A 26,565-nucleotide genomic window follows, 5' to 3' on the forward strand; every position below is an offset into this window, starting at 1 on the left:
GAGATTAAAGAATATGAGGAATTTAAACACATTTCCACTGAAGTACTTGTCCATAAAAGAGGACAAATAAAGGAAATTATCTTGCTCTATCAGTGCAGTCACAAGTGAATCTTGTGAAGTTAGTTTATATAGTTGATAAAATATAGTGATACAAAAGTGTAAGTGTAAGGTCATCCTGTATGAAGACATTTTTAAAGTGTTATCTGTTGATTCTACCACTTACTTACATTACCTATGATCTGTATATATTAATATTCATTTAAAATAAATGCTTTATAATAATTGTTAAACTAAAAATGCTTGTGTGTAATGGAGTAATAATAATATAAATCATATGTGAATTGTAATTATCATTAAAGCCAGACAATTTTGTTGTATTTTTTATTTATTTGTTTATTTAAGGTACTTCATAGTGACCTTTAATTTGTAGGAAGAGAAACTGGAGGAGTTAGTTTTTTTGTGTGTCAGACATGTGTCACTTTGCTCACATCTGATTGGTCCAATTTCAGTTTGAGATCTCTATCCCAGAACATAACCTGCTCCAGAGCAGGTTAGCTGTTCAGTGTAAGTTACTATGGCAATAAACGCATCTAAAAGCCAAGCCACTTTCATGGTACCTAAAACCCAGGATTGGTGCAAACTAAACTGAAACTTACCTGGCTAGCCAGCTAAACCGGCTTCATGGTACAGGCCCTTGGTTTCTTCAGTAGAACACAAATGAAGATTTTTAACTCAAACAGTTGTAGGCTGTCAGTCATATAATGGCAGTCAATGGGACTCACGGCTTTGAGAGAAAAAAAACATACACAGACAAAACCAAATTAAACCCTGCAGCCTATGACGATACATTGAGATCTAAAGACACAAAACGATCAGTCTGTGCAAGAAACTGAACAGTATTTATATCGGGTTTTTTTTACCTCTGATCCACCGCACTGTCTGTCCTGAGCTCGTTCACAACAGCCGGCGCATGACAGGTCTTCTTTTTCTTCTTGCTATTTAAATTTAAAATTAAATTTCAATTCTGTTCAGTTTCTTGCACAGACCGATTGTTTCGAGTCTTTAGACCTCAATGTCGTCACGAGCCGCAGGTTTAATTTGGTTTTGTCTGTGTATGTTTTTCTTTTCTCTCAAAGCCGTGAGTCCCATTGACTGCCATTATATGACTGACAGCCTACAACTGTTTGAGTTTAAAATCTTTGTTTCTGCTCTACTGAAGAAACAAAGTCACCTACATCTTGGATGCCATTGGGGGTAAGCAGATAAACATCAAATTTTCATTTTTGGGTGAACTATCCCTTTAAGTAGCTAATTTTAGGCTATTTTATAGCTACCATTTAATGTTTCCTAAAATTTACACAATTACATTTTCTCACTTGAACAGGGTTGTTCAAATCTTAGGTGTATAATGTGAGCGAGATAAGACAGGACATATCATGATTAAAAGAAAAGAAAATACAACTAATGTAACCCAAATTTATTTCTACCTTTTTCAACTTGTCAATTAATAAAAAAATAAAAACCTTGGACAAAGTGCTTTAGGTTGAAAAAAAGGTTAAAACTAATAAAAACGAACTTAATTCATTCATGCATTAAACACGATGGGGATTACGCGGAACCTTTGCATGAAGTTGGTTGCGACCCGCCACTAAAAACACAGAGAGAGAGGAACCTTTCCATCTAGTCATTTGTTCTTCTACGGCGCACGTAGTGTAACACCAAACACAGACCTGCTGTAATGCTGTATGTTTCAGTAAGGATGGCACTTATTTAGCTTTCATTGCTAAACTTCACTGTTAGATTAGTTGCACATATTCACATGGCGCCAGATGGATAAAATATTTTGGTTTACTATCTTGTGACTGATACCGCTAACGTTAACTGGTTTGTGGTAATGTTGTGGTTTTGGCTAGCGAGCAGGCTATCGTTAACAGAATTTGTAATGCTGCTATTATTCGTTTAGTTAAATTATTGTATTCCTTTCCATATCATTGAGATGCAGCTGAACAAATGCACTAAGTTAGATGTCTTATACTCATTCAGTTAAATTATCATACAGTGCAACCCTTTAGTTGTCCAAATCTGTAATGTAAATACTACTTTGCACGTTTTTAGATCCAGCTGCAAACTAAATTCTTTTGAGATTATATATATATTTAAGAAAATCAGGATGTACAAACAGTGGTCTGTAGATTTAAATGCAGATGCGAAGCTGATGTGGAAACAGTCTGAATCCAGCCTGCAGCCAAATGGAGAAAAGACAAGCCCCATAAGTGTTATACTAGTTAGCTCTGGCAGCAGAGGAAATAAACTGCTCTTCCGATACCCGTTTCAGAGAGTATATGAAAACACTTCATCAGCAACATGTAAGTGTTCCTGCTTCCTCTTCTTCTGTATGTAATTCTAACCTCTGTACTGGAGACTGTAGCTGATACTATGTCTGTATATTTGAGTATCAACCAGACACGGTCACACTGTCATGACATTTTGCAAAGAGACTGTTTTGTATTTACATTGTCAGTCATATTACTTTACACATGCAATATACACAAAGAATCGTCCTTTTCAAGGTGTGTATTTTCTTTCATCAAAGCAAAACAGCAGAGTCCGTATGCATTGAATACTTCGGGTGACTCTGTAGAGGACCAGGATGGTGATTCAAGGTATTATGCAAAGACAAGAATTAAGGGTTGATTTTTCCTTTTGTAAGTTCCTTTAGAGCTATGCATGATGTTGTTGTTGTAAATTATACTAGAGTTGTGTTTTCTTTGCTTTCTGTTGTCATCAGCATTTTCTGCATGCAGTAATCCCTGGTGGCATGTTAAGAGATCACCAGTGTCACCATTTGTTCTTTATGTCCTTTGTTGTGCCATATGTTTTTGTTGGATGATTTTAGATTGTTGTCTTGATATTATACAGGGTCATTAGTGAGTGCTTAAAGGAATAGCTCCAACACCAATGTAAATGTACATTTCATTCTCAGGCCATCCAAGATGAGTTTGTTTCTTCATCAGAACATTTAGCATTACATTACTTGTAATCATGGTAATCCTCTGTAGTGAATGGGTGCCGTCAGAATGAGAGTCCATACAGCAATCCATTGGTGAGCAAGTGATGTAATACAAATTTTTTCCAAATCTGTTCCAATGAAGAAACAAACTGTCTACATCTTGGATGGTACTGGGTGAGTGCGTTTTCAGCAAATTCTCATTTTTGGGTGGACTATACCTTTAAGAAACACAATATACGTTTGGCCTGATCCAGAAGAGAACTTTGTTAAAAGTAGATTACAATTCAAAATTTAAAATGCAAAGTTATCACAATATAGTGTTGACACCACATTTAAATATATAAAAAGAAAACGAACTTGCTGTCCTGGTTGACCAATCTTAAAATTTGGTTTGTTTTTGTTACCCTTATGTCATCCATCCTGCCAACTTGTCAGCTGCATTTTTCCATTTTGTTTGTTCGGTTTTTTTTTCTTCTTCTTTATGGCCCTATTCCCATTTCAGAGAACAAACTCCACTAACTGATGAACAGTTGGTAGAAGGGTAAGATTGAACCACAATTCTGAACTACCTCTCCTTTCTCCAGAGCACCCCACCTTTGTTCACCTTTTGTCCCTGATAATTTGTCTGGCATATATGTATATTTGTAGTTCACATATGTATGCACTCAATGGCAAATGTAATTTGGGAAATTGTGAGTAATTGTGTGTTATTTATTATTTATGTAATCTAAGCTCATAGTATCACCTTCAATCTTGGATCACAGCAACGGATCTGAAAAAAGTTGCAATGTTATAATTTAGTTAAATTCTTTGAAATACATTATTCCATAATAATGAATCACGTGGGTTAATCTTGCAATCTAGAAATGTCATTCAGTCAAAAGATGTATAGGTGATGGGCCTGCTTTAATGCAATGTTCATAACTCAATACACTTGTTTTCCTTTCATTTTTCTTCCTCACAAAATAATTTCACCTCTGAAAGAGATTAAATGTTTAAATCAGACCACTGACTTTTGTACCATGGGCCTTCTTGGGGTTTAATTCTCTCTAAGAAGCCTTGTCTGAATGGATGAAGTATATACAGGGCAGATTGATCCAGTCACAAAACATTCTCACCTTTTAGAGGTTATTGGTGTATTTAAATCAGGAAAAAATGTCCAGATCACTAAATCATTTGTCCAATCATCCTTCCCTTGTTAATCCCCTAGAAATATGGGTTAGAGTGTGTAATTGTCAGTGCTGAGTAGATTAGAGCTTGAAAGCCAATCAGACCCTCCAATATAATGCACTGATTTTAGTTTCACTTGTTCTGTGATCACGGTCCTTTATTCCTCTTTTTATTCCTTTCCCTTAAAAGGTTTTCTGATATTATTCTCGCCACCATCTTGGCCACCAAGTCTGATATGTGCGGCAAGAAGTTTGAACTAAAAATAGACAATGTGCGCTTTGTCGGACATCCAACTTTACTGCAGCCTCCACATACTATTCAGGTGAGACGAGCTAAATTTATATAGAAAAGATGTCAGTCCAGTTAAAAGCCATATGATATTCCCGATAGACATGATATCATTCAAAAGTTTGGGGTCTGTAAGATTTTGTATCGTTTTTGAAAAACTGCATTTATTTGATAAAAATACAGTAATGTTGTGGAATAATATTACAATTTAAAATGACTCTTTTCTATTGTATTATATTTTAAAATATCATTTATTGCTTTGTCAGTGAAGCTGAATTTTCAGCATTATTCCTCCAGTCTTCAGTGCCACATGATCCTTCAGAAATAATTCTAAAATACTGATTTAAGAAATATTTCTTGTTATTACTGATGTTGAAAACAGTTGTGCTGCTAATATTTCTGTGGAAATCAAAATAGAAAGTTTTAAAGAAGAGGATTTATTTGAAAAAGAATGTTTTGTGACATTATAATTGTCTTTACTGGCACTTTTGCTCAATGTAGTACATCCTTGCTAATAAAAGTATTTAAAAAATACATAAAAAAAAAGATAAATAAAACATACTAACTGCAAATTTTGAATGCTATATTGCTGGTAGGCCATATTCTGAGAGTGAAGGAAATTATTTTGAACTGTGTAGTTTGGTAACCATTTATTCTTCACATAAACATCTCATGTTTAAGTCATCAGGAGGCTATGTGTGATGTATGATTATATTACCAATGCACTGGTGACTACCATGAACACAGGCTAAGAGCTCCACCTTCTGTTTGAGAGAAAATATGTTAGGAGGAGTCCACTGTAGAAAGAAATGCTCCTCCTGCAAACAACCACTTGGCATTTGTTGTATAGAAAATTATCAGCTAAGATTTATAATGAATAAAGTCAAGCTACAAGTAAATTCAGTATTGATTCAGATTATTAAAAGATCACTTTGTCTGTTATGTATGCTGCATCATAAAATGCATCATGTACTAAACTGCACAATGAGGTATAATCTACATACACATATTTAATAGTTCACGTTTATTTCTCAAATGTAAGAAATACTATGTAGATTCTTAGAAGGCTGTGTTATTTAATAATTTCTTCTGCAATACTCTTTATGCAACATTCAGTTAACTTACTGTTACAACATACAACATTAAAAGAAAGCAAAACATTATTTATCATTGCTCTAAAATTATCATTAAATGTGTCTCCTTGAAATACATGCTTAATAATAAAAATGAGCTTAATCTAATTCCATTTATTAATGATGTTCCTTCGCCAGGTCTCCAAAACTGACCCCTCCCCCAAAAGAGAACTGCCCACCATGATCCTGTTCAGTGTCGTTTTTGCATTAAGGGTAAGAAAACAGTACGTTTCAACTCTTAATGAACACAAATGTATTAATGTATATGTGAAAAGTTGATAAATTATTATACTATAATGAATTCAAGTGAAAAATGTTTGCGCATAACTATTTGAGAGACAGTCGCCAACAAAAATATTGATACACTTACAAATGTGTGACTATCATGACATTAGATATATAAATATAAAAAAAACAAGTGCAGTTTATTTTAAAGAAAGAGCACAAATACAAATTGTCTTCAAAAGTTTGTTAAGCAGGAAGTCATATAGTATAAAACAACAGTATTTTGTTCTAAATTAAGGTCCAAAATGTACAGTTCTCTGAAGTCTTTCATTAGTTTCCTCATAGTTTGTTTGACTGCTCAGGATTTGTTATATATTGCAATAAAATATAGACATTTTAAATGTATAAATTGACTTCACTGTCAGTTTAAAAGTTTGTCAATTAATAAACTATCATGAATTGAAGTTGAAATATTTTGCACATCACTATTTGAGATACAGTGGCTAACAAAAATACTAAGCTTAAAACGTGTGACTATCATAACTTTAAATATATAAAATATCTAACCAAACGCATTGTATTTTAAAGAAAAAAGGCAATCACACATTTCCAGCAAAACATACAAGTTTGCTATGCAGTATAAAACAATAGTTATTTGTTCTAAATTAATATGCTATCATGAATTCAAGTGAAAAATATTTTGCACATCCCTATGTGAGATGCAGTGGCCAACAAAAATATTAAGATGCACAATGTACAATATCTGGAGACATTGAGACAATTGGTTTGATCATGGTTTGATATTTCTTATATATTACAATAAAATGTATACAATTTGAATTTTGACCTCATTGCCTAAATACTTTGTGGAGGCACTGTATAGTGAATCAGCTGTTTGTGAAGCTGTCTGAGGTCAAGAGTTTAGTTGTGGCTTCTCAGAAAGGGTGTGTATTGTGATAAGCCTCCAGCATGCTGTCTATCAGACAGACTGACAGGGAGGTGGGACTCTGTTCTCTGCACAATCAGACTGCACACGATCAGACCCACCCGTGTGCCACCAAGACTTGGCACGGCAGAGTGCTGAGTCAAAGCTGCAGCTGCAGAAAATGTAAACTCATGCTCCTACCAGTTCTCTAGCATACCCACTCCCTTTCTCGGTACTCCCCCTCTGTCACTATGCCCACCATTAAATTTACCAAATTTACCAAATGTGCACATTTGATTCAAGAGAATATTCAATAAAATATTAGGTTGTTCGTGGGTTGTACTTTGTCCCCTCTAATATATATATATATATAAAATGGGTAACACTTTACTTAAAGCCTTTAAGTTTTATAATGCATTGTATAAGCTCATGAATTATTGTCCATCCATCCATCCATCTTCTTCTGCTTATCCGGGGCCGGGTCGCGGGGGCAGCAGTCTAAGCAGAGATGCCCAGACTTCCCTCTCCCTAGACACTTCCTCCAGCTCTTCCGGGGGGACACCGAGGCGTTCCCAGGCCAGCCGGGAGACATAGTCTCTCCAGCGTGTCCTAGGTCTTCCCCGGGGTCTCCTCCCAGTGGGACGCGCCCGGAACACCTTCCCGGGAAGGCGTCCAGGAGGCATCCGGAACAGATGCCCGAGCCACCTCAGCTGACCCCTCTCAATGTGAAGGAGCAGCGGCTCTACTCTGAGCTCCTCCCGAGTGACCGAGCTTCTCACCCTTCTCACTGCCACCTTAACGTGGTGGAGGGGTTTGAGTACCCGAATGAACCTAGGAGCTATGTTGTCCGGGGCTATATGCCCCTGGTAGGGTCTCCCAAGGCAAACAGGTCCTAGGCGACGGGTCAGACTAAGAGCGGTTCAAAAACCCCTTATGATAGAGAAAAATCAGAGGACCGTGACGTCGCCCGGTATGGCGCAGCCGGGGCCCCACCCTGGAGCCAGGCCCGGGGTTGGGGCTCGTATGCGAGCGCTTGGTGGCCGGGCCTCCCCCCATGGGGTCCGGCCGGGCTCAGCCCGAAAGAGCAACGTGGGGCCACCTTCCCGTGGGCTCACCACCTACAGGAGGGACCGTAAGGGGCCGGTGCAAAGAGGATTGGGCAGCAGTCGAAGGCGGGGGCCTCGACGACCCGATCCCTGGACACAGAAGCTAGCTCTAGGGACGTGGAATGTCACCTCGCTGGCGGGGAAGGAGCCTGAGATTGTGCGTGAGGTTGAGAGGTTCCGACTAGAGATAGTCGGGATCACCTCTACGCACGGCTTGGGCTCTGGAACCACACTCCTCGAGAGAGGATGGACTCTTCACCACTCTGGAGTTGCCCATGGTGAGAGGCGGCGGGCTGGTGTGGGTTTGCTTATAGCCCCCCAGCTCAGCCGCCATGTGTTGGAGTTCACCCCGGTGAACGAGAGGGTCGTTTCCCTGCGCCTACGGGTAGGGGATAGGTCTCTCACTGTCGTGTGTGCCTACGGGCCGAACGGCAGTGCAGAGTACCCGGCCTTCTTGGGGTCTCTGGGAGGGGTGCTGGAAAGTGCTCCAACCAGGGACTCCGTCGTTCTACTGGGGGACTTCAATGCCCACGTGGGTAGCGACAGTGACACCTGGAGGGGCGTGATTGGGAGGAACGGCCCCCCTGATCTGAACCCGAGTGGTGTTCAGTTATTGGACTTCTGTGCTAGTTACAGTTTGTCCATAACGAACACCATGTTCAAGCATAAGGGTGTCCATCAGTGCACGTGGCACCAGGACACCCTAGGCCGTAGGTCGATGATCGACTTTGTGGTCGTTTCATCTGACCTGCGGCCGTATGTCTTGGACACTCGGGTAAAGAGAGGGGCGGAGCTGTCAACTGATCACCACCTGGTGGTGAGTTGGATCCGATGGCGGGGGAGGAAGCTGGACAGACTCGGCAGACCCAAGCGTACTGTGAGGGTCTGCTGGGAACGTTTGGCAGAGTCTCCTGTCAGAGAGATCTTCAACTCCCACCTCCGGCGGAGCTTCGACCGAATCCCGAGGGAGGCTGGAGATATTGAGTCCGAGTGGACCATGTTCTCCACCTCCATTGTCGAAGCGGCCGCTCGGAGCTGTGGCCGTAAGGTCTCTGGTGCCTGTCGAGGCGGCAATCCCCGAACCAGGTGGTGGACACCGGAAGTAAGGGATGCCGTCAAGCTGAAGAAGGAGTCCTATCAGGCCTGGCTGGCTTGTGGGACTCCTGAGGCAGCTGACGGGTACCGACAGGCCAAGCGAACTGCAGCCCGGGTGGTTGTGGAGGCAAAAACTCGGGCCTGGGAGGAGTTCGGTGAGGCCATGGAGAAGGACTATCGGCTGGCCTCGAAGAGATTCTGGCAAACCGTCCGGCGCCTCAGGAGAGGGAAGCAGTGCCCTACCAACGCTGTTTACAGTAGAGGTGGGGACCTGCTGACCTCGACTGGGGATATCGTTGGACGGTGGAAGGAATACTTCGAGGATCCCGCCGTCACGTCTTCCATTGAGGAAGCAGAGGCTGAGGGCTCAGAGGTGGTCTCGTCCATCACCCAAGCTGAAGTCACCGAGGTAGTCAAGAAACTCCTCGGTGGCAGGGCACCGGGGGTGGATGAGATCCGCCCTGAGTACCTAAAGTCTCTGGATGTTGTGGGGCTGTCTTGGCTGACACGCCTCTGCAGCATCGCGTGGCGGTCGGGGACAGTGCCTCTGGGGTGGCAGACCGGGGTGGTGGTCCCTCTTTTTAAGAAGGGGGACCGGAGGGTGTGTTCCAACTACAGGGGGATCACACTTCTCAGCCTCCCTGGGAAAGTCTATGCCAGGGTACTGGAGAGGAGAATACGGCCGATAGTAGAACCTCGGATTCAGGAGGAACAGTGTGGTTTTCGTCCGGGCCGTGGAACACTGGACCAGCTCTATACCCTCTACAGGGTGCTGGAGGGTTCATGGGAGTTTGCCCAACCAGTCCACATGTGTTTTGTGGATTTGGAGAAGGCATTCGACTGTGTCCCTCGCGGCGGCCTGTGGAGGGTGCTCCGGGAGTATGGGGTCCGGGGTCCTTTACTAAGGGCTGTCCGGTCCCTGTATGACCGAAGCAGGAGCTTGGTTCGCATTGCCGGCAGTAAGTCAGACTTGTTCCCGGTGCATGTTGGACTCCGGCAGGGCTGCCCTTTGTCGCCGGTTCTGTTCATAAGTTTTATGGACAGAATTTCTAGGCGCAGCCAGGGGCCGGAGGGTGTCAGGTTTGGTGACCACACGATTTCGTCTCTGCTTTTTGCAGATGACGTTGTCGTGTTGGCTTCATCAAGCCAGGACCTTCAGCAGGCACTGGGACGGTTTGCAGCCGAGTGTGAAGCGGCTGGGATGAGAATCAGCACCTCCAAATCCGAGGCCATGGTCCTCAGTCGGAAAAGGGTGGTTTGCCCACTTCAGGTTGGTGGAGAGTTCCTGCCTCAAGTGGAGGAGTTTAAGTATCTTGGGGTTTTGTTCACGAGTGAGGGAAGGATGGAACGGGAGATTGACAGACGGATCGGTGCATCTTCTGCAGTAATGCGGTCGATGTACCGGTCTGTCGTGGTGAAGAAAGAGCTGAGCCGCAAGGCGAAGCTCTCGATTTACCGGTCAATCTACGTTCCTACTCTCACCTATGGTCATGAGCTTTGGGTCATGACCGAAAGGACAAGATCCCGGATACAGGCGGCTGAATTATTGTAACCACAGTTAATACAATAGAACACTTATAAATTCATAATTACTGTATGCATTCTAAATTCGGTTATAATTATTTACAAGATATAATGTATTATGACACACATTATGAACAATTGTAATACATTATACCCTTTAATGAGCCTTTAAAATGCATTAAACATAAAGGCTCTAATAGCTACCAATTTAAAAAATTTTAATCTTTGTTTTAATATAGAAATTGTTTATCATGGAATGGAAGGGGCATATTGAAGTCATGAGTTATTGCATTTTTAATTTTAAAATAAATTAATAGGCATGGACAAAAAGTAGCATGACTTCCATGACCCAGTCTTCAAATACTAACAAAATATCAATGTTTTCATATTCATGTATGTCATGTATTTGGTGGACTGTTCAGTAACTTGTGGAATAATGTGTGTAACCCTGAAAGGCACTTTTAACTGAATACCTTATTATGTAATTAGATTATAATAGATTATACTCTTATTTGATTATATGCACTTCAGATTATAATAGTTCTTGGTGTTTAATAAAGATTTATTTTTGTTAGTAATCATGTAACTGTGGTGCTTTGCTCATGCACAATGGCTCCATATCTGAAAAGTAAAACACCTTTTGCTGTGTGAAAGCATTGTGAAGACAAACAAGTTAGAAGCAAAAACAAACAAAAAAAATTGTCAGTGACAAAGAACTGTCCATGAAAGGGAACATCATTTTAAATGTACGGTACTTTAAAATACAAGCTCATTGCTTAATGTACTATTTGTATTCATGTTGGTTTCATATGCTTTTGAAAAACATAAACATTTTCTTTTTAAATATTTTTGGGAGGATTTTATGCCTTTTATTATTAGATAGGACAGTGGAGTGCAGACAGGAAAGTATTGGGTGGAGAGAGGGGGGCGGGATCAGCAAAGGACCTGGAGACGGGAATCAAACCCGGGTCGACGCCGACAGCATAAACATTTTTAACATAAATTTAAATTTATGACTCACACCTTGAATACATATGCATATATGAATGTTGAACCACATGATTTAGATTTGGCCAAAACTGTTTGAAATATTAAATATTCAGTTTTACTTAGATTTTTGGACAGTTTGACATTTTTACTTTATGCCCCCCCCAAAAAATTAAAAATGAATTTAAATACCAATTAAAAATATGTTCATCATAGAAGAGGTGTATTAGTCACTGTTAGCATTAATTATTGCATTTTTTTATGTTGTGTAATGAATTAATAGTTAAGAGCTATAAATGAATGGTGAATGGATGGGTCGTGTCACTGACCCATCCATCAACTAAACAATAACTTGTTAATCTTTCATCTCGATTTTCTGCCTTCTACAGGCCAATGCAGATGCCTCCGTCATCAACTGTATGCATAACTTGTCTCGCCGCATTGCCATCGCCCTGCAGCACGAGGAGCGCAGGTGCCAGTACCTCACCAGAGAGGCCAAGCTCATGCTAGCAGTGCAGGACGAGGTCACCACCATGACTGAGAGTGAGACATCTCTAGTGTTTGTCCTGCAAATACAATTACTGAAGGTGTTACATGATTTTCACCTTGCTGTTTACCTGTCGTTGTAGCGGACGGCACTCCACAGTCACCGTTTCGCCAAATCCTTCCCAAGAGTAAATTAGCAAGAGACCTAAAAGAGGCCTATGACAGGTGAGTTGGTTTATGTTAAACCTAATTTACCCAAGCACTCCTGTTATCTCCGGTTAGAGGATTTAACAACATTCTTAACAACAAATTTATGGGGCTGTAATTGTTTAAGGAACATGTTCTGTTAGGATTGTGTGATGTTTACAAAAAATATCTTAATATTTTATGGGATTTTGTCACAAACAATAATTAGATGATATTTTGCTGAATATGCTTTTGTGTTTGTACCTTGTCTGGTTTAGCTTTTCATATTCTTCATATTCTGTGTGGTGGTCAATTCACAGCAGCGACAAAAATGGACTACGTCATTAGTCAATATTTGTCACATTAATGATTTCCAGGGGCAGTTTTACTTTTTTCCTAACCTTAATAATAATAATAATAATAATAATAATTCATTACATTTATATAGCGCTTTTCTGCTTCTCTAAGCACTCAAAGCGCTCTACATTGTGAGGGGTGGTGTCTCCTCGTCCACCAACCTTGTTAGATGTGTGCATCATCTTTCATGTTAAATTCTTACAGTTAGTCAGTCGATTCTATTAGAATAATAAGACACTATAGGCTATTACCAAGCAAATAAATTCACATTTAGATGTATTTACTCTGCAGTTACAATTGCATAAATAATGCTTTGAGATTAATGTTTGAAAAATAATATTTGGAATATTGAAATAATAAATGGTTGTTTAAAAAAATATGATTTTAAATGGACAATGGGTAATTCCTTAAACTAATTCATTCAAACAGCTGATTCATTCAGGAACAAAATAACTGTAATTTTGAATGGAAGATTGAATCATTGATTCATCCAAAAATGCTGATTCATTCAGGAATTAAACACCACAGTTTTTTTTTTCTCAGAGGTGCTCAACAGTTCTGTTGCATCAGAACCATTTTGAAAGTCATATTTTTGCATAGTGAGAGACATTCTTGATAATGCCAGCATTCACATCATTAAAACAACAATTATGATATTATCGTAGATATGGCCTGTTTGGGCTAAATTCTGCTGCATGTTATGCTATAGGGATTACAGTTGTGTTTCAGGATTGTTATTGATGCTTGAACATAAATAGTTAAGCATGAAACTCATGAAACTAAATGTTGCAGACAAACAGCTATTTGCCTTTGTTCATATTCTGCACTAAAAGAACAGCTCTTATCATTTTTGTCATGATGATATTGTGTATTGTTTTCAGCCTCTGCACAACTGGAGTTGTGCGGCTTCACATTAATAACTGGCTTGAGGTCAGTTTCTGCCTGCCACACAAAATCCACCGTGTAGGAGGGAAACACATCCCACCAGAAGCTCTTGAGCACAGCCTAAAGGCCATTCGGTGAGTTACAGCTTACATCCATCTTATTTAGCAAGCTGCATTTAATTCAGCAAATTGCATCCAGTTGTATTCTGGAAAATAAAAATGGCTAATTTGCTTCATCCAGTGCTCTTCAGTTTGATCACACTGAATTAAGGGATGCATTATTCCTCATTTTTGGCTAAAATTGTAGTAGGTCATCCATTTATTCTTTGTGCACAGTATGTAGACTATTTACTTCAGCAAGTAGCATGATATTGTAACCAGTATTGTTATATGATATTCTGAACATAATCGTAAGCTGTGTCCCAAATGACACACTATACACTATGCACTTATACACTATATACTTATGCACTATGCACTCAACCATGTAGTGTATGCATTAAATAAGGTTATTTTGTCATTAATAATCGGAGTCTGATAGCCCCTCCCCCTTCTCGACGAAATTAAAGCTGCGACAGTTGAGTGCATGAAGTGTTCAACATTCCACACTTCATTTTTTCGGTTATTTAAGTGCATCATCCGGGTATTTAAAGTGCACTTTTTATATTTAGAATTTTTAGTGTAAACACACTACTATACTACAAAACGTAATAGAATAGTGCATAAGTACATGATTTGGGACGCACCTTTAGTCTCTCCTGCTTCTCTGCATTATCAAGTACAGTTACTATTAAGACCAGAGTGTAACTTGAACTGCAAGTACTGTTGTGATGCTGTTCCCCCTGCAGGCCGTATCACGCACTGCTGCTCCTGGACAACGAGAAGGCCTTACTAGCTCAGCTCCCTCTGGACTGTTCTCCTGCTCTAGTGCGGCTCGTCAAAACCTGCTCAGCCGTCAAGAACCTGCAGCAGCTGGCTCAAGATGCCGACCTGGCTCTCCTGCAGGTCAAAGACTAGATGCAGCCTTGCACTTTCATCAGCCTTGTCCTCCTTAATGTTTGACGCATAGAAATGTTCCATTGGTTTGACGAGGAGCTGTAGATTTATTCTTGGCAAAAAACTGATGCTGAGCTGACAGCCACAGGATTAGGGAGTAAAATGAAAAGTTACACTACTAGTCAGAGCATTTGTTTTAGTCTTATGATGCCACCTAGTGTACAGACAACACAAAAAAACTCTGTTGCAATAACATAATTTCATAAATGTTTTGGATAGAGCTTGGATAGAACTAATTTGAATCTAAATCAGTTATTCTCAACCTTTATGACTCCTAGGCCCTGTATTGGCCACAACAATATACGAAGGCTTGTATTTTTTTTTTATTTCATAAGTTTTATGACCAATGTGTTTTTTAAGGTTCCCTCTCTTATTTGTTCAGCTATTTATTTATTTTTGAACAATGAATTATTTGAATAATGAATTATTTGAATTTACCTTTTGTTTTGAATTTACATTTAATTAATGGTTTACTGGATTACAATTCATACTGTGGATTTTTAAGAATTCACTTTTACAGTCTGATCAAATATTTGAGAGATTTGCATAACAAAAAAAAAAGGAAAATCATTATAAAAATGAACATGGAGTTTAAAAAAATCCTTAATTCACATGACTTAAAATCCAGATCTACAAATAGCTTTTAAAATTTAGGCAGGCTACCTCATATATAGAGGTTTTCTAAGAATGAGGGAATCTTGGTTCTTCAAAGAAAACTAAAACAATTGTTGAGAGGTTAAATTAAAACAAGAAATATCTTTTATAATTTTTGTTGTTGTTGTTTTCACTTATTATAAATCTTGTTTTGTCTCGAGTCCCCTTGAAGGTTTGCTCAGGCCCCCTAGTGGTTGAAAACCACAGATCTGAAATGTTACATTGCTTCCCACAGGTCTTCCAGATAGCTGCACATTTGGTGTACTGGGGTAAAGCTATCATTATCTATCCTCTCTGTGAGAACAACGTGTATATGCTGTCTCCCCACGCAAACATCTGCATGTAAGTATGTATGTTTTCTTTGAAAAACAATTAAATCTGTAAATTAGCTTGCATTGTCTGTTGTACAGACTGTAAAATATTCTCATAGTTTTTAACAAAAAAATAATTCCTTCAAAAATCTCAATGCAAACATTATTCATCATTTTGTGTCTCCCTCCCCCAGCTACTCTCCTCTGGCTGAGCAGTTTACCCTCCAATTTCCAGGTCATGACTTGCCCTCCATGCTAGCAAAGTTCTCTCTTCCTGTATCTCTGTCTGAGTTCAGGAATCCACTGGATGCCCCTGTACATGAGGTAAGATTCTAAGGCCATCTTTTCATTATCAATGACAAACAACAGATAGGAAGTCATTCATTTCCATTGGAAAGTAGTACAGGGGCATTATGAAGTTGCGTATAGGAGCATGCAGAATTTAAGATCCAATTTGAGCATTAACTTTTGTGGCTAAACCACATGTGAACAGCTGACCAGATTTAATGCATTCCAATAAAAAGTATGAGACAAGTAAATAAGTACACTTAAACATTATTTTTTACATTTTACATTTCTGTAAAAAATTAATTATGTTTGAAATAATTATAAAAACAATTTTTTTTATATATAAATTATACAAAAAGGATAAAATATAGATAATTATTTATAAGTAATACATTTATAAATATTTTATGTTATATAATAATAAAAAATATATATATATATTTTAGAATTATTTGAATTGAATATTCTTAGAAAACCTACATTTTTTTCTTCATGCTATATTGGCCATCATTTGTTTTGTGTGGATCTATTATACATTCACTGTTTTACCATGGTGAATAAAGTAATGGATGCTTTGCAAACAGTTTGAGAGTTCTGTGCAACTGCCACTAGGTGGCGAAATCCAACAATGTGTAGGTTAAAAGAGAGTGTAAAGGTGACATTAGTGTCTGACATTTTTGAGATGTTAGCAAATATTTGCTAAAAAGTAAGACATTTATTCATTTGGATTTGATTTCATCTCAGTAAGGGTCAGGGTTTGTGTGATTGGCATTGTCAGTTAACCCCTGATTGTCGATGCTGTAATTACACCATCATGTATCTGAGCAGGCCCAGCTCATTCAGATGGTGGTCTGGATGCTCCAGCACCGGCTGCTGTTTCAGCTCCATACATATGTTTGTCTGCTGGTCCCGCCCATTGAGGAGGAGCCTGGTCTTCGGGAGGAGGAGCCACCCCTAGTCACACGCGTTGCAGGCCGGAGTCTGAGCACACCCAGCGCCCTGAGTTTCGGCTCTCCCAGTATGTAACCCAGTCAGCTGCAACTACACACTTAAAAGATGCTCTTATGATCAAACAAAGTCTCAGTAGTTTCTGTCATTTTCCCTCTGCAGCAAGTAGCGATGACATGACCCTCACGAGTCCCAGTATGGATAACTCAAGTGCTGAGCTCCAGACTGGAGGAGACTCTCCTCTCAATAAAAGAATGACAGAAATGCTTCTGGCCAGCCTGACCGAACACGAGCGGCAGGCCATTCTCCGTGTCCCAGCAGCACAGAACCCAGAGGACTTGCGCTTGTTTGCCAGGTGACAAGAGCGTCTTTTATAGCTTGTTTTTCCAATCTCAAACCTAGTTTTGTATAGAACAGTGGGTAGGTTTACATGCAATAATTTTTGTAAATTGGAATGAATTCAGTCCAGTTTTCAGCGAATATTTAGTAAATATTCAGTCTTATCCACTGACCAGTTTTTAAAGGGATAGTTCACCCAGAAATGAAAATTCTGTCATTAACTACTCATCCTCATGTTGTTCCAAACCCGTAAGACCTTCATTCATCTTCAGAACATAATTTAAAGGGGTCATATGATGCGATTTCAAGTTTTCCTTTCTCTTTGGAGTGTTACAAGCTGATTGTGCGTAGATAAGATCTCTGAATATTCAAAGACTAAAGTCTCAAAACCAAAGAGACATTCTTTATAAAAGTTAAGACTCGACCACGCCCTCCTAAAACGGCTCATTTAAACACGCCCCCACATGTCTACATCACGATGTGGGGAGATTTTCATAACACCGCCCAAATGTTTACGCAAAGAAAGAGGGTGTGATTTTTATTCTCACTGTAGTATTGTTGCTGCTGCTGGCGCCATGTCCTGGAGATGTTGTGAAAGCGAAATTACTTTGTTTGGGCTTCCAAAGGAGGACACAACTAGAAATCAGTGGTTAAGTTGTATTTACAACACTGTTCCACTGCAGTAGAATGCAATATTCGAGTGTGTGCGGCGCAATTTACAGCGGAGGACTATTTCCTGAACCTGGCAGGAGAGCAGCCTACAATGCTGGCTTTCACAAAGGCTGTTTCTATAAAGTGGGGCAATTCCAACTTTGCAAGGACAGTCTGGCACTTCTGACTCACAGCCTGTAAGTACGTTTCTGCTACTGACTATTCATTCGCGAGTTTTGAGCAGTGTAGAGTAGTGCTTGTTGTTTGTCGTTTCTCCGATCACAAATGCAGACACGGTAATGTTTACGCGGCTCGATGCAACGCATAACAAGACAGTATAAGTCATTATAATCAGTAATTGTGTCCCCACTGGATGCAACAAATGCTTAGTTTATAGTGGGTTTTATTGTTTTAGTCTCGTCGGCGTTAGGAAACGCCATAACATTTCCGTCACACGCTTAAGGTATTCGGCCAATTGCATCTCACTGGATAGCTGGCCAATCAGAGCACACCTCGCTTCTCAGAACGATGAGCTTTGTAAAAATCAACGCGTTTCAGAAAGGCAGGGCATAGAGGAGTAACAATAATGTACAGTATGTGGAAAAAGTTTTTTGAACCTTAAACAACATAAACGCATTGCATTACACCAAATACACAAAATATTGTTATTTTTAGCAACGTTATATGACCCCTTTAAGATATTTTTGATGAAATTCAAGAGCTTTCTGACTCTGCATAGACAAACATTCAACGCCCAGAAACATAGTCCATGTGACATCAGTGGTTAAACCATAATTTTATGAAGCTATGAGAAAAGAAAAATAACTTTATTCATGCAGGGTCAGAAAGCTCTCGGATTTCATCAAAAATATCTTAATTTGTGTTCCAAAGATGAATGAAGGTCTTATGGGTTTGTAACGACATGAGGGTGAGTAATTAATGACAGAATTTTCAACTATCCCTTTAAGACATAAGGCATACAGACAGAATAAATATACATGAAAGAGACATGCCTAAATTAACATTGGCAAGTTCATAAGATGTATAATGTATTAAAATATACATGTAACAGCCCTGTGCATGTGCACAAAGTATTTTTGAATCTGATTGTGAAAATAGTCAGATTCAAGTGTTTACATGCTTATTTTCAATAATCCTATCAAAATTTCATTCGGATTGAGCTCAATCAGATCGATCGAGTGTTTAGATGAAGGCTTTTCAGTCTGTTTATGAACAGATTATTTGGGTGCATGTAAATTAGCATCTTGCTGTCTTTCTTTAGGCTGCTGCATTATTTCAGAGGCCATCATCACTTGGAAGAGATCATGTACAATGAGAACATGCGTCGCTCGCAGTTGAAAACTTTATTTGATAAGTTTCGCAGTGTCTTAGTGATAACCAACCACGAGGACCCCATCATCTCTCTGTTCCAGTCTCCACCAGACTAAATGGATCATTCAACTTACTGTGAGTCTGACAATGGTGACATGTTTGCTTATCATCAGTGGCTTAAATAACTTAATTCAGAAGCTAAATGCTTTCAACCTGCTGAGTTTCATAAATGGATTATGAAGTGAGACTCACATAATTTATTGTATATAGCTGTATTGACCAAAGATTTTTATGTTGTCATTATTTTACCTCATATGTGGTTTATTTTAATAAACGATTCAGGGGTTGTGATGTGTGATTCATCTTTGGGCAGGCATAAAATGCATTGCTTAAGTATTCCACCCAAGCATCTCCTATTTGGAGATCGCTCCCTGATGTCATAAATCATCTCCTCAAGCAAACAAGACCCAAAACACATGCCATGATGGTAAATCCAGACCATAAAACCACATGCCATGAAGACTGAGTGTGGAGAAGACAGAGAAAGAGAAAAGGGGGTTGTAATTGCCTAAAAGTGCAAATGGTTTTCCAAACATCTGTTAAATCAATAAGCATATTCATAACATGAATATGCAATAAAGAAACATGCCTCAAACTCAAAAGGTTAGTTGACTCAAAAATTACAATTCTCATTATTTACTCATTACTCTGTTGTCGTTCCACCCCGTGTGACTTTCTTCTGGTAATTTTGCTGCTCTTTTTGTTCTCAAAACAGTGAAAATGACTAGTCACCAGGAGCTTTTAAGCTCTAAAATTTACAAAACGAGCACAGAAACAGATTTCTGTGCTATATTCTTCACAGTTGGAAAGCTTTGTGAGGGAAGATGATATTATTATTGGTGAATAATGACTTAAACTTTAGTTTTTTTGCTGCGTTAGAAGACTTACAAAGAATATAGAGAACAAGTCACGATATTTTTAAAATGCTTGACCACCATTCACTTGAATTATATGGATAAGAGCAGCTTGGATATTCTGCTAAACATCTCCTTTGGTGTTCAACAGAATAACAAAAAACCACACAGATTTAGAGCAACATGATAGTGAGTAAATGATAAACTTTTGAGCAAACAAATCTTTAAAAGAGTGATTTCATCACTAAACAACATTCCATCAGACTGTACTTTCCATCTCAGTGTTACGAAGATCAGTGGAGGATTGCATCCGGCGCTCTGCATCTCTGTTTGGCACGCTCACACACGGGTGTCCTCTCAAGTAGAAGCGAAGCAGTTTGGTTGCCCATTCGCCATGAGACTCGACTCCTATCCGGGGCGCTGACACCATCTCTCCAGCGCAAACAATCTCTCGTTCTGTGTCCCTCTCAAGCCACACCTCGGTATCAGTGGCCAGATCCCTGCGGTCGAAGCAGCGCTGTATATCGAGTGCTTGACACAGCTTGGACGGGCCATTGCAGAGCTCTTTTTCCTTAAGGATTTTGGCTCCTGCCTTGCGTTTGGCTGCTCGCAGGCCCCTCATGACGTCCTGACCGCTCAGAGGCTCCAGCGAGCGCAAAAGCACCGCCGCCCCCTCCCCTGCACACACAATATAGTAGAGTAGTTAGTGAGGCCATGCTGTCTCCTTCCTGTTGGCTTGTGTCTGTGTGCATTCACTCCAACATTTCCCTAGGTTTATGTACTGTGTCAAATTGACCTATAATGAGAAACATTTGGAGAGAAGCAAAGCAGCAGCAAAACAAACACTTGTTTCTTGCATAACTAGCAGTGAGGGATCTGTGGTTACACCCTTCTGGCTCCATCTCCTGTGAAGCGCTATTCCTAATATGTGCGTGTGGTCAATTATAGCGGTTTTTGGAGCCTCACCTTGGCTGGAGACATTCATGCAGAGGTAGATGCCGTAGATGAGATAGACATAGATGGTCCCAGGCTTCATGAACATGGCAGTGTTTCTCTCTGTGTGTTTTCCTCCTCCTGAGTGGGACGCCTTGTCCTCCCCACCCAAATATGCTTCGGTTTCCACAATCCTTCCTCTGAGCTCAGTGCCATCAGTTAGCTTCCTCACCAACACCTAATACACACAGAAACAAGATGTCACACTTTCCAAAACTCCCCACATCCTGAGGCTGTACAGGCATCTTACATCCAGCAGGTGGTACAAATGTGTCGATAAATTATGTGACAGAATCATTAGAGGACAAATATCAGTAGCTAGTGGTGCTTGCTAATGATATCTCAAATCATGTGGTAAAGGAGTAAAGATGTGCTACTGTTTTTCTAGGCTATTGGATTTATGATTGTTTTTGGCAGTTGATAAATCACGGAAAAATTACATACACTACTGTTCAAATGTTTGGGGTCGGTAAGATTTTATGGTTTTCAAAAAAGTCTTTAAGGCTGCATTTATTTGGTCGTAAAAGCAGTAAAATTACAAAATATTATTGCAATTAAAAATAACTATTTTCTATTTTACTAAATGTTAAAATGTAGTTTATTCCTGTGATGCAAAGCTGAATTTTCAGCATCATTACTCCAGTCTTCAGTGTCACATGATCCTTCAGAAATCATTCTGATATGCTGATTTGCTGCTCAGAAAACATTTCTTCTTATTATCAATGTTGAAAACAGTTGTGCTGCTTAGTATTTTTGTGAAAAACCTGATACATTTTTTTTTAAGTTTCTTTGATGAATAGAAAGTTTAAAAGATAATTTATTTCAAATATAAATATTTTAACATTATAAATGTCTTTACTGTCACCATTAATTTCTTTTCATAAGAACTCTTACTGAAACAATCTGACAATTTTGCATAATCTTTTATTATAATTTTAGCAAAAATATTTTCACTGTTCAACAAAAGTCTTTCACTGTTCATTTTCACTAATATTTGAAAAACGTCCACTAAAACAAATGCATGTGGTCTAACCAACTTGCACAAACATGGAGAAATTTTTTTTAAGAGGAAATATGATCATGTGACGGTGTGGCTCTTAAAATATCAGATAATTGTCCTTTACCTGACAAGTATGCAAATATATGTGTGTGTGTGTATGTATGTATGTATGTATATATATATATAGTGTGTGTATAAAACGTTTAAAATGTTCAAATATATTCAAGGTGAAAGAAAAATATATTACATGACATTTTAGAGTCATTAAATGCAATCTTCAAAACCATATTAAATCTTTAAGGCAAAGTGTATATTTTTAAGAACTTGACAGGTGTTTTCAACTAGATAACAAACCACCCCAGAAACCACTATCACAATGTGCTAAAATACCTCGGAAAACACAAACATCTTTGCAACAGCGTTAGCACAGACAAACACCACTAACATTTCTTTCAAATGTAAAAATCCAGACAACCACCCAACATTATAACACTATTTTATTTATGGCTCAAATGAAGAAGATAAACCTGCCATATATCAATAAAGTAATTACTGGTGTCCTATTAAAAGAGCAGAATGCAAATGAGTCCCATTCTGGCTCCATTAAACGGCTGCTAAAATATGCTACAACCAGTCGTGCAGGGAGCTTGAGCGAACACAAGGCCGCTGTGAACTGTGTTTGTGTAATGAGCTCAACAGAGTGTGAAAGCCAAGTGTCACCTTCTCCATGCTGGCTGCAGACTGTCACGCTGGACGAGTGCTTGGTCACACCAAACAACCTATTACGAGTCAGACCGGATGCCCTTCAAATATGATAATGGCTTTTCATGCTTCTCATTACACACTTTCTATTTACACACTGGTAAACTGAAAACAAACAAGGGCATATTTTGTGCAGGTTAACTGAAACTGCACTGTCATGTAACAATGTGGCTAATTTTCTGGTATTTCAGTATAGCCTTAATGTTTTCAGCAGCCTTCTTTCCATTTTAAACCTCATTAAAATGCAAATTAGGCCTACTCTGTGTCCGTTCGAGTCTATTCTGTGCTCTGGATTCAAAGACTTCCTGCGTTTAACTCCGCCATTCAAGGGGTTCCATGGGGTTAAGCTGTATTTCACGTGTTCACACTGCTGAATAAATCAGTGTAGCACGGCTGATATGCTGTCTACATTCAAAATAGGGAGCCTAGTGATTGACAACTTTATATCTAAAAGCAGCACATTAGCACATTTTATAAGCATTACTACACTAGCTTCAATTTTAAAGAAATATTTTCTTCCATTAAGTCAGTACTGGGCTTCTGAACACTGACTTTCTTGCCAAGCAGTGAGTATGTGTTTGGAGTGTTACTCATTTCTGGGTGTTACTTCATGATTTCAACACAATTCCTGTAAATAATATTTTACAGGCTTTGGGTATTTTTTTTTTTTCTGTTTTTTGACAGCAGACAGTTTTGACAGGCTTTGGATTACACTCTTAACCCTTTCCTTCAAAGACATCATTCATTGAAAATTATGCTATTTTTAGCCATTTGTTAAACAAATTATGCAGGAATTATTGCCAAGAAAGGTGCAATTTGTGTCTCAACTGCATCGCTATGTTCTACTCTGCATCCCCAAGTCACACATACTAATTCTTAAGGCTTTAACACTGTCTAATTCAAATGCCATTTTAAAAATAAAGCATTTTGTTGCATATGTGTGCTTCTATAAATGATTGAAAATGGCAATTTTCACCTGAGATTCTGAGCCAAATTACAGGGGGTAAAAATTGCTTCAGAAAGATGGCAGCATAATGTTATTTTTTTACAAAAAGATTGGTAGGTCTATTAGTAAAATCTGTTCATTTTCGCAATCTTTGTTGCATTATGTGCCAATGGTGACCATTCAAAAATGGGGAAAGGGCACTTTTTTCTCCGTTTGCATGCCTATAACTCAAGAAGTATAAAAGATATCTTAATGCCCTTTTAGATATCAGGTCTTAAACTTTACTTTTGGCTTCTTCATTTTTAAGGCCCTATATAGTTTGTTTCCAGAGATATTGGAATTTTAATATGGCTTCAGGAGTAAAATCTTAAAATGTTTTCAGTGGTCAAAAACCAAATGTGGGTCAATTTGCAAAAAAAAAAAAAAAAACATTTCTTTTAAAGAGGAATGTCTGAAGAACAAACAATGTTGAAACTACAGATGTTTCTTGTTAAGTTCTGTCAAAACAACGGCATTGAACATGCCTGTCTGAGTGCCATAAATATTATTTTTCCAAGGTTTGCATGCTTATAACTCAAGAAATATTAAAGATATCGCAATAGGATTTTAGACTCTGGCTCTTAATAAACCTTTCTTTTGGAATCTTTATTTTCAAGGCTCTACATTGTTCAATCCCAGAGATATTGGGGTCTCAATGTGGCTCCATTTTCAGATTGTTGAATATGACCCATTTCAGCACTTGAAAACCAAATGTTGGTCCCTTTGTGTACAGCTGATACAACAGTAACAATGCCTGACACTTTGGGAACATCTGATATCTGAATTCAGCCGTAACCTTTTCATATGAAATCAATCATCTTACCATGCCGAGGAAGGCCTTTGCCAGATCAATGCAGGGCTGATTGAAGAAGCTGTAACTCAGTCTGATGGACTCTGTCGTTGAGAAATAAGGGCTGAGATGCTGATCCACAGGGTTCGTGTCAGATTGACACTGATTGAGTCTCTCGAGAGGTTCGCCATCGGTCTGATCGTTGGCAGATTGAGGTAACAATGATATCTTTCTTTTCCGTGTTGTCATTATAAATACTACAGAATATTAGACGGCTATATATTTTGCTAAACCATAACCGGTTTATGGACTTTCTATCTGTTTCTGCACGTAATTCACAGTGCAAGATGTTTTGCAGGCAATAAGATTACGGTCATATGATCATAAATGTATCATGTCGCTATTCATGTATGCATGAATATCATGTATAAATGGTCGATATTTAGCAAGATGCTAACGTTACATGTTCCTATAAATGCAGATTATGTTGAATAAGTGTAACTGCAGTCTTGAGGAAGAAAAACACTTAAAAGCGTGAACTGTGCGTCTTGTATTTAGTGGCTGTATATTGAACACGGAGTAGCAGCAGCAGATTCATACTTTAGCCTCAGTTTCAGTTGCCCTGGTTTGTTTATCTCTAGCAAACGCAAAGTATTCTGGGACACTCTCTTAAAGGGCCAGTGACGTGTGTGTGTGTAATAGTTGTGGTTTAGTATATTCATTCTTTAAAAAAATACCTTTCATACTCTCCATTCCTCAAGAATGCCTGAGATTGGTGAGATCTCAGAGGGAGTGAGTGTTTGTGGTGAGGAAATGCTCAGAAACGTCTTTTGGAGAACCACATGGGGATATCAACCGATCAGATTTTAGATGTTAGATGTTAGATGTAAGGTTAGGCTGTATGGCTTGAATAACATTATTATAAACCAACATTTTGCCTCTGGTTTTAGGGAAACTATGACTTGGGCTATGATTATTTTTTTATAGGAATGCTCAGCAACAATCCAGGAGCATTTCTTACTTGCATAAAGTTTGACTGCATTATTTATGTTGTTTTTTATGGTTGCGATATCAGATGATAATTGATTTTTATAAAAGATCACACAAGCAAATGTTGATAGTTGGCATGACTTTAAAGGGACAGTATGACATACAGTGGCTTTAATGGGACTTACAGATTCAGGCACCAACTGAGCCACTCTCCACGGTCCCAGCATGTCTGTCATCGGTCGCAGCAGGCCGACTCCTGAACACCTGGCTGCTCGCCTGTGGACGCTCCCAGAGGACTCAACCACCAGCTGTTAAGTTTGGTGAGACTGAAGAACAGATGACAGGATGGACAAAAGCCTGTCCCAAGTTTCCCATCTGACTCCTCTGAAGCCCCTCCAAAGTCTTTGAAGTGCTTGCAATATGCTACTGTGCTTAAGTAAGGCAGAGCAGAGTGCCGAGAGGTAACATTATTATTAGTGGTATTTGCAAAGTATCACTAGTACTATTGCTCAAATTTTGGCATTAGGATTTTCCAAGAACTTTAACTTGAATAGTTCAAACAAGACGAATAATTTAAAGGAACAGTTCACCCAAAAATGAAAATTAGCGGAACATTTACTCTCAGGTCATCCAGGATGTAGATGAGTTTGTTTCTTCATCAGAACAGATTTGGATAAATGTAGCATTACATCACTTGCTCATCAGTGTATCCTCTGCAGTGAATGGGTGCCGTCAGAATGAGAATCCAAACAGCTAAAAACATTACAATAATACACAAGTTATCCACACAACTCCAGTCCATCATTTAGTGTGTTTGTAAGAAATAAATCCATCCTTAAGAAGTTTTAACTGTAAACTATCGTTTCTGGCCAAAATACGAGTCCATAATCCATAACAATGCTTCCTCCATTGAAATATCCTCTGTTGTCCTCTCACATCAAAATCCACTGACATATTTGTCTAGAATAGTTTTGCAGCTTGTGGATTATGTGTGGATTATTGTGATGTTTTTATCAGATGTTTGGACTCTCATTCTGACGGCACCCATCCACTGCAGAGGATCCATTGACGAGCAAGTGACGTAATGCTAAATTTCTCCAAATCTGTACTAATGAAGAAACAAATTCATCTACATCTTGGATGGCCTGAAGGTGAGTAAATTTTCATTTTTGAGTG

General features: G+C 39.0%; 3 protein-coding genes across 4 annotated transcripts in view; 2 read left to right on the top strand and 1 right to left on the bottom strand.

Annotated features, from left to right (window-relative positions):
- The window catches only part of LOC306869044 (vascular cell adhesion protein 1-like), a 709,597-nt gene that overhangs the window by 331,581 nt on the left and 351,451 nt on the right, over nucleotides 1-26,565 (top strand). The window lies entirely within an intron of this gene.
- On the top strand, nucleotides 1,708-19,302 carry LOC306869047 (GATOR1 complex protein NPRL3-like). 2 transcript variants are annotated; one of them, XM_079415620.1, is made up of 14 exons: nucleotides 1,708-2,366; nucleotides 2,594-2,663; nucleotides 3,513-3,551; nucleotides 4,370-4,502; nucleotides 5,740-5,814; nucleotides 11,853-12,006; nucleotides 12,093-12,174; nucleotides 13,374-13,511; nucleotides 14,225-14,381; nucleotides 15,322-15,428; nucleotides 15,592-15,721; nucleotides 16,514-16,703; nucleotides 16,796-16,988; nucleotides 18,906-19,302. In XM_079415620.1, the coding sequence occupies exons 1-14, from the start codon at nucleotides 2,171-2,173 to the stop codon at nucleotides 19,069-19,071; spliced, it is 1,830 nt and encodes a 609-aa protein (XP_079271746.1). In that variant the 5' UTR covers nucleotides 1,708-2,170; the 3' UTR covers nucleotides 19,072-19,302. The 2 variants fall into 2 exon arrangements, with proteins under 2 accessions (XP_079271746.1, XP_079271747.1); XM_079415621.1 differs by lacking the exon at nucleotides 3,513-3,551.
- LOC306869060 (DNA-3-methyladenine glycosylase-like) lies at nucleotides 18,974-25,047 on the bottom strand. Its single transcript, XM_079415644.1, has 3 exons — nucleotides 24,433-25,047; nucleotides 20,836-21,040; nucleotides 18,974-20,547 (listed from the first exon to the last, which is right to left on the bottom strand). Exons 1-3 carry the CDS (start codon nucleotides 24,646-24,648, stop codon nucleotides 20,129-20,131), a joined length of 840 nt encoding a protein of 279 aa, XP_079271770.1. The 5' UTR covers nucleotides 24,649-25,047; the 3' UTR covers nucleotides 18,974-20,128.

The sequence above is a fragment of the Barbus barbus genome (assembly GCF_936440315.1).
Source record: "Barbus barbus genome assembly, chromosome: 4".
NCBI lineage: Eukaryota > Metazoa > Chordata > Actinopteri > Cypriniformes > Cyprinidae > Barbus > Barbus barbus.